This window comes from Mytilus trossulus, chromosome 13 (assembly GCF_036588685.1).
Source record: "Mytilus trossulus isolate FHL-02 chromosome 13, PNRI_Mtr1.1.1.hap1, whole genome shotgun sequence".
Taxonomy (NCBI): Eukaryota; Metazoa; Mollusca; class Bivalvia; order Mytilida; family Mytilidae; genus Mytilus; species Mytilus trossulus.
The window spans coordinates 12,556,729-12,571,993 of NC_086385.1; the positions used below are offsets into that span (position 1 = coordinate 12,556,729).

A 15,265-nucleotide genomic window follows, 5' to 3' on the forward strand; every position below is an offset into this window, starting at 1 on the left:
TACTATACAAGTAACATGATGGACGTCACATGTGGAGCAGTATCTGCTTTCACTTTGGGAACATTTTAGATCCACTCCGGGTTTTTTTTAAGCGTTCGTCGTTAACTTTTTATGTACTGTGGATTAATTTTTTTTCGTGGGTACCAATTTTCGTGGATTAAGAAAAACTGGCATATTCGTGGATATTTAATTTCGTGGTTTTTCTGAAGTCTGCAATCAAACCTATAAAAAAAATATTTATTTAATTTCGTGGTTTGACTGTGCCCACGAAATCAACGAAAACTGGTATTAAACGAATAATAATGAATCCACAGTAGAACAAATGTAATCTGAAGTTTTTTGTCTTTTGGTCTCTTCATTGTTTTCTCTTACGTTGTCAGTTTATTTTTGACAATGCGTGTGCAGTTCTCTTTGGATAACGTTCGCCATTCTTTTACCTGTATGTATAAACTTATACTTGTACTCTAATAACTAAAGGCATAATATTCAATAAATCAATTTATAATGCCTTGTATATTCTGTTCAATATAAAGAATCATGATAGTTTCTAAAATACATATATGTCTTGCGTAATCTGTTTCTAAAATATATGGTCTCCTATATGTTGTTGCTTTAAATATTTTGTTTAACTAACTATTCTCACAAGTCATTCATTATGGACGTAATAAGATTAGGCAAATATAAATATTCGCGAATAACAAAGAAATGTTTTCGATATAAATAAATTCAGACAAATAAAATTACCTACGCGATATTAGTAATACTCAAAAATAAGTTGGTTTATGAAAACCATTGGTATGCTATGGCTAAGTAGGGAAAAATGTGTTTTTATCCCATGCTGTGTCAAATTCACCAACCATCTTACCATACAAGAAGATTTTAATATGACATCAAAGTTATTCACACTCTTGCAGAGATGTTGGCTTCCTGGACAATTATCGCCAAGTTGTATAAAAGAGACGGAACTATTTTATTTATCAGTCACTTCTAGGAGATTGTAAGAGAAGCACTTCGATCAGAACGTTTTCAAAGACCGTATGGCCAACGAGGAACTAGCTGAGGTATTGCTGTCTTATAAAAAGGCATGGTTTCCGGGAAATATTAAGAAAATATTTCAACATCGTTATTTTATCCAGAGCCGTTGTGACTCTACATCCTCAGACGATTCAACTTTTGGCCTTAAGGATACAGCGATATCGATGTCACTGTCAAACTCACCGACCAAGGAACGTAGTACTGTGGATTTGCCAAGCCATTCACCAAGTAAGTCAACAACTTTCAAAATCGAACCATCAGATGTAGTAGATGATAATGATGTGTTTGTTGAGTCTGCAGTTGAACAAGAAATGACAACACATGGTGCTCCAGAGTTTTCAAAGATGTCATTCACACAACAAGAACATCAATTAACTGTTGGATCAGAACATACAACTACTAAAGAACAAGTTAACCAGTGTGCGAGTTTACCAACACATAAATATTCTAGGTCGATATTTGCCACCGACACTGAAGCAGAAGAAAGACATGGATTTCAACATACACAACCTCCATTTCCGATTCTGCATCATCATTTACCGGGTGTACTTTCACCTCAGCTCATGCTGTCCGCAAACATAATACCGTTCCCCTCAATTCAAGAAGGATGCCATATGTTTTTCGACTTTGACAAGTCTAGACTATTGGCTGGTTTCATTCCAGACCAAGATATGTCTACGCCGAGTCCTGTCATGTCGCCTGGAATTCATTTTAAATGTACACCAAGAGAAAGAATGTTCAACTCAATGTCGGAACTGAATGGAATCTCAATGCCTCCACTCGGAAGTTTTCCTAATCAGAAGATCAATATATCTAAGATATCGTCTAAACTTTCAACTTTAAAACAACATCGCGATCAGCGCAGAGCCATGTCCGACTCTGATACCTACAAATGTCCAGTGTGTAATCAGATGTTCCTCTCATTTGACAGCTTAGCCAAACACATGGCAAAACACTTGCCAACAGAGACTATCTTACAGGGTGAAAATACTAAAGTACACTTATGTAAAGTTTGCAATAAATCTTTTTCTCGTCGCGACATGTTGACAAGACACATGCGATTGCATACAGGCATTAAACCTTATGAATGCAGTGAGTGTGGACAAGTGTTTAGTCGTAGTGATCATTTAAACACACATAAACGCACTCATACCGGTGAAAAGCCTTATAGGTGTCCGTTATGTCCGTATGCTGCATGTAGACGCGATATGGTTACTCGTCATATGAAAACACATATCAAACAGTCGATAAAACGAAACAAATAACTATCAGTTCCATATTTTTAAGGCGATTCAGTGTCAAATAAAAACCGAATAGGTTCACAAGATATATCTGGACGTATATGTTCACAATCCAGCATTAAAAGAGTGGAAATTGACTGTTAAAACGTGCATATTGACTGTTAAATTGTGAATATTTTAGACTGTTAAAGTTTGTATATTGACTGTTAATGATTTCAATTTAAACCTAGTTGTATATTGGGTGCAAGTATGACGTTACCCTCATCGTAGTGAAAAATAGACACAAAATTAAAAACCGACAGCAGAAAAACACCACCTCAATATGTCCAACATACATGGATTATGAAACACGACTACATAATACAGTGTTTTTTTTTTAAACCGAACCTCTTCGGGACTGAAGATTGTCTGTGGTTTTGGCCAATATTCGGTCTAATCAGGTTTACAAAACATACAAACTTTTATGAGAGTGTTTAAGAACATGTCTGGTTTAAACAGGTTTTCGGTTAGTACAGGATTCGGTTAAGCCAGGTTTTACTGTATATGCTTTTGAAATGTATCATGACATACATGTACAACATGTCACCATTAAATACTCCTTAACCTAAGCAGATGCATTGATAATATTATTTATGAATAAATGTATACTTATATATGTTTGTCTGTTGATACTTGATAAAACACGTAAAAAAAAGTAAACTTAGAAAATGTAAAACACTCTTATATCTATATTACTTCGTGCAGATATTTAGCTTCGACTTGGTATATGGGTGTTTAATGAATAGTTGCATATTAAAGGTGAGTTATATCGATATAAGCGAGACCCTTTGGTGTGAAAAATTTAAACAACATTTTATTTAATTGGTGCATTTAAACCGCTGTTCCTGATTTACATACTTTAGGAACACCAAAAGTGGAATATTTTAAAAAAAGCCATTTAGAAAGATTTTTATTTTGCATTTCACTTCTACGGATCATTCAAATCAGAATATCAAAAAAAGAGATCTTGACACACTGAACGTAATATTGTAAAAAAGCCGAGTTTATCGTTATGAATAATTAGATATGAGAAGATGTGGTAAGAGTGCGAATGAGACAACTCTTCATCCAAATAACAATTTGTACAAGTAAACCGTTATAAGTCAAAGTATCGTTTTCAACACTGAGCCTTGGCTTACACCGAACAGCAAGCTTTATAGACCACAAAAAAATACTAAAATTGTAAAACTTTTCAAACTGAAAAACAGACGGTATAATCTAATTACAAAAAAAAACCAATAAACGTAAAACGAGAAACACTTATGAACCACATCAACCAACGACAACTAAAGATCATCAGATTCCTGACTTATGCAGCATGTTTTTACATTGTATATGTACCAATCTTTAACCTTATGAAACACTTGTGTAACATCAGAACATAAAACAAACATACTTGATAGAATAGCAATTGAAATTGCTTAACTGAATTAAAAGACAAATTGACACAGTTAAACATACATTGAGCGAATACATGTGATCTATGACACAATGTAAATATATACAAGATCGATAAAATAAGGGGTGAATTAAAAAAGGCAACAGTGGTAAACTGCTGTGAGTTGTCAATCAATTTCAGAAAAAACAAACAATTAACTTGATAAAAAAAAGAATAATGTACAACAGTAAACTAAAATAACGTTGTTGTAAGGTATTACATCTGGATATTGGTTTACCTTTACAAATATATGCCAAATGTGGATAAATACTTCTTACCAATCCTGAACACCTGAGATCACCCTCAGTTGTGAGTTATGAACTATTATTTGTCTGCTAATAGATATTATACATCTATTGACTGGGTGTGAGGGTAATAGCAAGTTTGTTGTCCCTGAGGTACCAACTATTACTCGAGGCAAAGCCGAAAGCAATAGTTGGTATGCGAAGGGATAACAAACTTGTTATTACCCGTACAACCAGTCATTATGTGTTTTATTATACTGAACAACACAGCCATTGGGTGTTTTATATATATGTCGTGTACAAGTTGCGATTTTGTAGAAATATATGTTTCATGACTTATGTTGCCAAAATGTGTTTTTATGTAATTGTATGTTTTATGCGTTCCATCATGGCTTGAATAAGTGTGACATTATTTACTAAAGGCTTGCATTTCCCTAATGACAATTACATTTATGATACTAACTAAATTCATCCAAAATCTTTAAGAACAATGACTTATAATTTTGGGTAATACTCCACCCTCTCCTTTTATAGCATGCAAAAACAATGTCTCATATGCTTACTCTGTAAAAGCAAGAGAAAGCTGAAATAGTTTAATTGGACCACGCTTCATTGTCAATATATTTGGATCTACTCTTCAACATTTTTGGCCTTCAGCATGACTTATGTAAATTTGTAACTCAATTTTTATTTTATAAACTATGAGATCATTGCACGAGGCGAATGTCATTTTGATTGTTTTAAATATATATCCTCTATACTTTGAAAGCAATTATTTCTGGCCTTTGGATGTTGTCTCGCTCCATCGGCGGGTTGTTGTTTTTTTAGACACATACCCCATTTCCATTCTCAATTTTATTTGTAAACACATCTATCCTGGCTATCCTCAGACATATATATCTTATGACAGGTCTTAGCAATGCTTCAAAATACCGACCCTGGACATAACTGTATCAACAAAAGGACAAAACACACTAACATGAAGGAATAATAAAAAAGCTATGAAAATATTATTGAGGTTATTAACATCTGTTGCAATAATAGAAACATATCCTTATTTTTCAATTTTGTAAAAGTTGAAACCATTTTTCAGCAATATTTTGTACAGGTTATAACATGTACGAGGTACTTTTGTACATGTTATAACTTGTATTTTTGCATTATACAAGTTATAACATGTACAATATGATTCCACCGTTTACAATACGTAGAGTGAGTTTGACGTTGCAAAGCATACGTAACCAAGCAGAGTAGTCAATGACATCATTATCGTCCAATGAAAAATAAGAATGAAAAAGAACGGGAAAGATGATTATGAAACTATTCACCGGAGCAATAGTCGTTGAAACTATTGACTGGCAAATGTTTCTGTGGAATGAAATAGCACAACTATTGCATTACTTTTTATATAGAAAAAACATACTGAGGTATACTAAAAGAAGATGTGGTATGAGTGCCAATGAGACAACTCCACATCCAAGTCACAAGGTATAAAAGTGAACCGATATAGGTTTAAGTACAGTCTTCACGCCGAACAGCAAGCTATAAAAGTCACAAACAATAGGACAAATCAGTGAAAGAGCTATTACAAAAACTGTTATAAAAGGCGCGACGTAAAGATTTAAGTATTACAAAACCGACATATTACAAACACACGACACACACAGAGATTGTAAGAAATCTTGATAATATCATAGCAGTGGTTTTTTTTTATCTTTTTCTCTCTTTCCATGGGTTTGTCCCTCTGATGTCCTACGTCTCTCTTTTACAATATGAAGGTGCTAACTATTATTTAATTTAGGCGATAACTATGATAACAGGAGGATATTTCAAACATAAGACAACGTAACTTTTAAAAACAAATATGACAGTTTGTGATGGTATGGTTGTGCTAATCATTTAAACGTTCAGAAATAGACATATACACATAGTAACTTTACGTAGAGTTTCGTCAACAGGAATTTATCTAAAAAATAGTACAAGTGATGGATATTTCCTACATGAGGGCAACGTCACTTTTACCAACAAATATGACAGTTTGTGATGGTATGGTTGTGCTGATTATTTACACGTTTACAAATAGATATATACACGTAGTAACTATACGTACAGTTTCTTCACCAGGAGTGTAGGATTAATTTATCTCAAAACTAGAACAACGGAGGGATATTTTCTACATGAGGCAACGTTTCTTTTAAAAACAAATATCGTTATGATTTTTATCTTTTTATTTACTGCTGCAATGTTTCAAATGTAAACTGCAACTTGTAAGTGCTTCGTAAACATACTAATAACACTGATACTGACATAACATATTTAATTATTGTAATATATTTTCGACCTTTAAAAAACTGTAAGTCTCAAACTTACTTATAAGGTCGATTCCAGGCGCATGTGAGATCTAGATAATTTTAGAAGTTTTTTTTTCAGGTTGATGTTTTTTTATCACATCTGTTTATAAGCTGAAAACTGTTATAAACGTTTTGTTTATGTTTTATATTATTCAAACTACCTGCTATTAGAGGTAAGTGTTATCAACTGAAATTGACCGACAGACCTTGTTTGGTGAAATATTCGAACATGCACTTTAAGCTATTTTAAAGAAGCTTCTTAGATCACACCATATTTTAGTGTTGATATTTTACTATGTTTTATTTTGTGTACTAATGTTTGTCAGCTTATATTTTCTATTTTCTAGCCTTGGAATTGTTTATTTTCGTTTTATGAGTTGGAATATACCCCTGGTATCTTTCGTCCTTCTTATTACCGACACACACAAGTGCACATATCAAAATGATTTCGTTATCTGTCACACTATGAATATACAATTGTCAATGGGTTTGTACTATACAAGTAACATGATGGACGTCACATGTGGAGCAGTATCTGCTTTCACTTCGGGAACATTTTAGATCCACTCCGGGGTTTTTTTAAGCGTTCGTCGTCAACTTTTTATGTACTGTGGATTCATTTATTTTCGTGGGTACCTATTTTCGTGGATTAAGAAAAACTGGCATATTCGTGGATATTTAATTTCGTGGTTTTTCTGAATTCTGCAATCAAACCTATAGAAAAAATAGCATTCTTTGAATATTTAATTTCGTGGTTTGACTGTGCCCACGAAATCCACGAAAATTGGTATCTAACGAATAATAATGAATCCACAGTAGAACAAATGTAATCTGAAGTTTTTTGTCTTTTGGTCTCTTCATTGTTTCCTCTGACGTTGTCAGTTTATTTTTGACAAAGCGTTTGCAGTTCTCTTTGTATAACGTTCGCCATTCTTTTACTTGTATGTATAAACTTATACTTGTACTCTAATAACTAAAGGCATAATATTCAATAAATCAATTTATAATGCCTTGTATATTCTGTTTAATATAAAGAATCATGATAGTTTCTAAAATATATATATGTCTTGCGTAATCTGTTTCTAAAATATATGGTCTCCTATATGTTGTTGCTTTAAATATTTTGTTTAACTAACTATTCTCACAAGTCATTCATTATGGACGTAATAAGATTAGGCAAATATAAATATTCGCGAATAACAAAGAAATGTTTTCGATATAAATAAATTCAGACAAATAAAATTACCTACGCGATATTAGTAATACTCAAAAACAAGTTGGTTTATGGAAACCATTGGTATGCTATGGCTAAGTAGGGGAAAAGGTGTTTTTATCCAATGCTGTGTCAAATTCACCAACCATCTTACCATACAAGAAGATATTAATATGACATCAAAGTTATTCACACTCTTGCAGAGATGTTGGCTTCCTGGACAATTATCGCCAAGTTGTATAAAAGAGACGGAACTATTTTATTTATCAGTCACTTCTATGAGATTGTAAGAGAAGCACTTCGATCAGAACGTTTTCAAAGACCGTATGGCCAACGAGGAACTAGCTGAGGTATTGCTGTCTTATAAAAAGGCATTGTTTCCGGGAAATATTAAGAAAATATTTCAACACCGTTATTTTATTCAGAGCCGTTGTGAGTCTACATCTTCAGACGATTCAACTTTTGACCTTGAGGATACAACGATATCGATGTCACTGTCAAACTCGACAACTAAGGAACGTAGTATTGTGGATTTGCCAAGCCATTCACCAAGTAAGTCAACAACTTTCAAAATCAAACCATCAAATGCAGTAGAGGATAATGATGTGTTTGTTGAGTCTGCAGATGAACAAGAACTTACAACACATGGTGCTCCAGAGTTTTCAAAGATGTCATTCACACAACAAGAACATCCATTAACTGTTGGATCAGAACTTACAACAACTAAAGAACAAGTTAACCAGTGTGCGTGTTTACCAACACAGAAATATTCCAGGTCGATATTTGCCACCGACACTGAAGCAGAAGAAAGACATGGATTTCAACATACACAACCTCCATTTCCGATTCTGCATCATCATTTACCGGGTGTACTTTCACCTCAGCTCATGCTGTCCGCAAACATAATACCGTTCCCCTCAATTCAAGAAGGATGCCATATGTTTTTTGACTTTGACACGTCTAGACTATTGGCTGGTTTCATTCCAGACCAAGATATGTCTACGCCGAGTCCTGTCATGTCGCCTGGAATTCATTTTAAATTTACACCAAGAGAAAGAATGTTCAACTCAATGTCGGAACTGAATGGAATCTCAATGCCTCCACTCGGAAGTTTTCCTAATCAGAAGATCAATATATCTAAGATATCGTCTAAGCTTTCAACTTTAAAACAACATCGCGATCAGCGCAGAGCCTTGTCAGACTCTGATACCTTCAAATGTCCAGTGTGTAATCAGATGTTCCTTTCATTTGATAACTTAGCCAAACACATGGCAAAACACTTGCCAACAGAGACTATCTTACAGGGTGAAAATACCAAAGTACACATATGTAAAGTTTGCAATAAATCTTTTTCTCGTAGCGACATGTTGTCACGACACATGCGATTGCATACAGGCATTAAACCATATGAATGCGGTGAGTGTGGACAAGTGTTTAGTCGTAGTGATCATTTAAACACACATAAACGCACTCATACCGGTGAAAAGCCTTATAGGTGTCCGTTATGTCCGTATGCTGCATGTAGACGCGATATGGTTACTCGTCATATGAAAACACATAACAAGAAGTCGATAAAGTGAGGCAAATTACTATCTGTACCATATTTTAAAAACGATTCAGTGTTATGTACAAAACAGACAGGTTCTCAAGATTTATCTGGACGTTTATTTTTCACAATCCAGCATTGAAAGTGTGGATATTGACTGTTAATACAATTGATATCTAGTGTTGCTTGTGATGCGAGGACGAAGTTTCCCTTATTACAATGAAACATAAAAACAGCAACAACAAAAAACGACAAAATGAAAACAACAAATCAGGATATCGAACATACAATATAGGGTCGGAAGATTCAGGTTATGAATGACGACCACATTATACATGTGTATGCTTTTGAAATTCATCCTGACTTTAAAAGACTCCTTGTTGTAAAGACTAAATCAAAGTAGATACATTGTGAATATATGTATACTATGATATTCTTGTCTGTTGATACTTGTTAAAGCACTTACAATATAATACTCTTAGAAAATATAAACCCTCTTATAGTTTTGCTCCTTCTTGCAGATATTTAGGTATGACTAGGTATATATGTAATGAAAAGTTGTACATTAACGGAGGGTAATTTCTAAGTAAGCGATTCATACATTTTGATATGAAACAACTTTTTATAAAAGAGGGACGAAAGATACCAAAGGGACAGTCAAACTCATAAATCTTAAACAAACTGACAATGCCATGGCTAAAATTAATTGCATGCATTCAAACTGCTGTTCCTGATATTACATTCTTTGGGAAACACCGAAATTCGAATATTTTAGGAAGCCATTTTTGAAAGATTTACTTTTGCATTTCTTCTCATGGAACTCTCAAATTTGAATATATAAGAAAGACGAGTATGAACACTGAGCTGGTATTATACTGGTTTATTGATAGTCTACATGCAGCGATACCGACCACCTAGATTTGACTTTCCTTTAACGATCAATTATTATTACTATTTATCAATTGAAATATGGTTTTTAGATTTTATTTTTTTATTGACAAATATATGAAAAAGGCCAAAGATACAAGATGGACATTCAAACTCATAGATCATAATAAAATGAGAATGTCATTGCTAAAATCGAAAATGACAACCAAAGTAAACAAAACACAATATTGAAAAATACAGACTAAGCAACACTAAGTTTGAAAGTTTTATCTTTCGCCCCTTTCATATATTTGTAAATATTAAAATAAATTCTGAAATCCATATTAATTTAAATAAATTACATTTTTTAGAATACAAATGGTGTGTTAAACCTGGTTCTGTGGCTAAATTAAATGTTTAAGTACCTATGTTATAGCCGAATCTCGACATGGAAAAGGGAGTTCAGATTACAATGTGAAGGTGCTTACTATTATTAAACCCAGGTTATAACTAGGACAACGGAAGAATATTTCGTACATTAGAAAACGTCACGTTTACCTACAAATATGACAGTTGGTGATCTTACGGTTGTGTTAATTATTCAAATGTTTAGAAATAGACACACAGTTACTGCACGTACAGTTTCCTTACTAGGACTGTATCTCATATCAAAAACAACGGTATGATATTTTGTACATGAGGCAACGTCACTTTTTCCAAAAAAAACGATGGTTTGTGATGATAAAGATTTTCTTATACCAGGCATAGATTACCTTAGCCGTATTTGGCACAACTTTTTGGAATTTTGGATCCTCAATGCTCTTCAACTTCGTATTTATTTGGCTTTTTAACTATTTTGATCTGCGCGTCACTGATGAGTCTTATGAAGACGAAACGCGCGTCTGGCGTATCAAATTATAATCCTGGTACTTTTGATAACTATTTACACCACTGGGTCGATGCCACTGCTGGTGGATGTTTCGTCCCCGAGGGTATCACCAGCCCAGTAGTCAGCACTTCGGTGTTGACATGAATATCAATTATATGGTCATTTTTATAAATTTTCTGTTTTCAAAACTTTGAATTTTTCGAAAAACTAAGGATTTTCTTACCCCAGGAGTAGATTACCTTAGCCGTATTTGGCACAACTTTTTGGAATTTTGGATCCTCAATGCTCTTCAACTTCGTATTTATTTGGCTTTTTAACTATTTTGATCTGAGCGTCACTGATGAGTCTTATGTAGACGAGACGCGCGTCTGGCGTATTAAATTATAATCCTGGTACTTTTGATAACTATTTACACCACTGGGTCGATGCCACTGCTGGTGGACGTTTCGTCCCCGAGGGTATCACCAGCCCAGTAGTCAGCACTTCGGTGTTGACATGAATATCAATTATATGGTCATTTTTATAAATTTTCTGTTTTCAAAACTTTGAATTTATTGAAAAACTAAGGATTTTCTTACCCCAGGAGTTGATTACCTTAGCCATATTTGGCACAACTTTTTGGAATTTTGGATCCTCAATGCTCTTCAACTTCGTATTCATTTGGCTTTTTAACTATTTTGATCTGAGCGTCACTGATGAGTCTTATGTAGACGAAACGCGCGTCTGGCGTATTAAATTATAATCCTGGTACTTTTGATAACTATTTACACCACTGGGTCGATGCCACTGCTGGTGGACGTTTCGTCCCCGAGGGTATCACCAGCCCAGTAGTCAGCACTTCGGTGTTGACATGAATATCAATTATATGGTCATTTTTATAAATTTTCTGTTTTCAAAACTTTGAATTTTTCGAAAAACTAAGGATTTTCTTACCCCAGGAGTAGATTACCTTAGCCGTATTTGGCACAACTTTTTGGAATTTTGGATCCTCAATGCTCTTCAACTTCGTATTTATTTGGCTTTTTAACTATTTTGATCTGAGCGTCACTGATGAGTCTTATGTAGACGAAACGAGCGTCTGGCGTATTAAATTATAATCCTGGTACTTTTGATAACTATTTACACCACTGGGTCGATGCCACTGCTGGTGGACGTTTCGTCCCCGAGGGTATCACCAGCCCAGTAGTCAGCACTTCGGTGTTGACATGAATATCAATTATATGGTCATTTTTATAAATTTTCTGTTTTCAAAACTTTGAATTTTTCGAAAAACTAAGGATTTTCTTACCCCAGGAGTAGATTACCTTAGCCGTATTTGGCACAACTTTTTGGAATTTTGGATCCTCAATGCTCTTCAACTTCGTATTTATTTGGCTTTTTAACTATTTTGATCTGAGCGTCACTGATGAGTCTTATGTAGACGAAACGCGCGTCTGGCGTATTAAATTATAATCCTGGTACTTTTGATAACTATTTACACCACTGGGTCGATGCCACTGCTGGTGGACGTTTCGTCCCCGAGGGTATCACCAGCCCAGTAGTCAGCACTTCGGTGTTGACATGAATATCAATTATATGGTCATTTTTATAAATTTTCTGTTTTCAAAACTTTGAATTTTTCGAAAAACTAAGGATTTTCTTACCCCAGGAGTAGATTACCTTAGCCGTATTTGGCACAACTTTTTAGAATTTTGGATCCTCAATGCTCTTCAACTTCGTATTTATTTGGCTTTTTAACTATTTTGATCTGAGCGTCACTGATGAGTCTTATGTAGACGAAACGCGCGTCTGGCGTATTAAATTATAATCCTGGTACTTTTGATAACTATTTACACCACTGGGTCGATGCCACTGCTGGTGGACGTTTCGTCCCCGAGGGTATCACCAGCCCAGTAGTCAGCACTTCGGTGTTGACATGAATATCAATTATATGGTCATTTTTATAAATTTTCTGTTTTCAAAACTTTGAATTTTTCGAAAAACTAAGGATTTTCTTACCCCAGGAGTAAATTACCTTAGCCGTATTTGGCACATTTTTTTGGAATTTTGGATCCTCAATGCTCTTCAACTTCGTATTTGCTGTATTTGGCTTTTTAACTATTTTGATCTGCGCGTCACTGATGAGTCTTATGTAGACGAAACGCGCGTCTGGCGTATTAAATTATAATCCTGGTACTTTTGATAACTATTTACATCACTGGGTCGATGCCACTGCTGGTGGACGTTTCGTCCCCGAGGGTATCACCAGCCCAGTAGTCAGCACTTCGGTGTTGACATGAATATCAATTATATGGTCATTTTTATAAATTTTCTGTTTTCAAAACTTTGAATTTTTCGAAAAACTAAGGATTTTCTTACCCCAGGAGTAGATTACCTTAGCCGTATTTGGCACAACTTTTTGGAATTTTGGATCCTCAATGCTCTTCAACTTCGTATTTGCTGTATTTGGCTTTTTAACTATTTTGATCTGCGCGTCACTGATGAGTCTTATGTAGACGAAACGCGCGTCTGGCGTATTAAATTATAATCCTGGTACTTTTGATAACTATTTACACCACTGGGTCGATGCCACTGCTGGTGGACGTTTCGTCCCCGAGGGTATCACCAGCCCAGTAGTCAGCACTTCGGTGTTGACATGAATATCAATTATATGGTCATTTTTATAAATTTTCTGTTTTCAAAACTTTGAATTTTTCGAAAAACTAAGGATTTTCTTACCCCAGGAGTAGATTACCTTAGCCGTATTTGGCACAACTTTTTGGAATTTTGGATCCTCAATGCTCTTCAACTTCGTATTTATTTGGCTTTTTAACTATTTTGATCTGAGCGTCACTGATGAGTCTTATGTAGACGAAACGCGCGTCTGGCGTATTAAATTATAATCCTGGTACTTTTGATAACTATTTACACCACTGGGTCGATGCCACTGCTGGTGGACGTTTCGTCCCCGAGGGTATCACCAGCCCAGTAGTCAGCACTTCGGTGTTGACATGAATATCAATTATATGGTCATTTTTATAAATTTTCTGTTTTCAAAACTTTGAATTTTTCGAAAAACTAAGGATTTTCTTACCCCAGGAGTAGATTACCTTAGCCGTATTTGGCACAACTTTTTAGAATTTTGGATCCTCAATGCTCTTCAACTTCGTATTTATTTGGCTTTTTAACTATTTTGATCTGAGCGTCACTGATGAGTCTTATGTAGACGAAACGCGCGTCTGGCGTATTAAATTATAATCCTGGTACTTTTGATAACTATTTACACCACTGGGTCGATGCCACTGCTGGTGGACGTTTCGTCCCCGAGGGTATCACCAGCCCAGTAGTCAGCACTTCGGTGTTGACATGAATATCAATTATATGGTCATTTTTATAAATTTTCTGTTTTCAAAACTTTGAATTTTTCGAAAAACTAAGGATTTTCTTACCCCAGGAGTAAATAACCTTAGCCGTATTTGGCACATTTTTTTGGAATTTTGGATCCTCAATGCTCTTCAACTTCGTATTTGCTGTATTTGGCTTTTTAACTATTTTGATCTGCGCGTCACTGATGAGTCTTATGTAGACGAAACGCGCGTCTGGCGTATTAAATTATAATCCTGGTACTTTTGATAACTATTTACACCACTGGGTCGATGCCACTGCTGGTGGACGTTTCGTCCCCGAGGGTATCACCAGCCCAGTAGTCAGCACTTCGGTGTTGACATGAATATCAATTATATGGTCATTTTTATAAATTTTCTGTTTTCAAAACTTTGAATTTTTCGAAAAACTAAGGATTTTCTTACCCCAGGAGTAGATTACCTTAGCCGTATTTGGCACAACTTTTTGGAATTTTGGATCCTCAATGCTCTTCAACTTCGTATTTATTTGGCTTTTTAACTATTTTGATCTGAGCGTCACTGATGAGTCTTATGTAGACGAAACGCGCGTCTGGCGTATTAAATTATAATCCTGGTACTTTTGATAACTATTTACACCACTGGGTCAATGCCACTGCTGGTGGACGTTTCGTCCCCGAGGGTATCACCAGCCCAGTAGTCAGCACTTCGGTGTTGACATGAATATCAATTATATGGTCATTTTTATAAATTTTCTGTTTTCAAAACTTTGAATTTTTCGAAAAACTAAGGATTTTCTTACCCCAGGAGTAGATTACCTTAGCCGTATTTGGCACAACTTTTTGGAATTTTGGATCCCCAATGCTCTTCAACTTCGTATTTATTTGGCTTTTTAACTATTTTGATCTGAGCGTCACTGATGAGTCTTATGTAGACGAAACGCGCGTCTGGCGTATTAAATTATAATCCTGGTACTTTTGATAACTATTTACACCACTGGGTCGATGCCACTGCTGGTGGACGTTTCGTCCCCGAGGGTATCACCAGCCCAGTAGTCAGC

General features: G+C 35.1%; 2 protein-coding genes across 2 annotated transcripts; both read left to right on the plus strand.

The window, feature by feature from the left end:
* The first annotated feature begins 1,037 nt into the window (after positions 1-1,037).
* Positions 1,038-2,300, plus strand: LOC134694094 (zinc finger and SCAN domain-containing protein 2-like). The gene has a single exon (XM_063555088.1). The coding sequence runs from the start codon at positions 1,038-1,040 to the stop codon at positions 2,298-2,300; it is 1,263 nt and encodes a 420-aa protein (XP_063411158.1).
* A 5,588-nt stretch (positions 2,301-7,888) lies between these two features.
* LOC134694095 (zinc finger protein 571-like) lies at positions 7,889-9,142 on the plus strand. Its single transcript, XM_063555090.1, has one exon. It carries the CDS (start codon positions 7,889-7,891, stop codon positions 9,140-9,142), a length of 1,254 nt encoding a protein of 417 aa, XP_063411160.1.
* Positions 9,143-15,265: the final 6,123 nt, after the last annotated feature.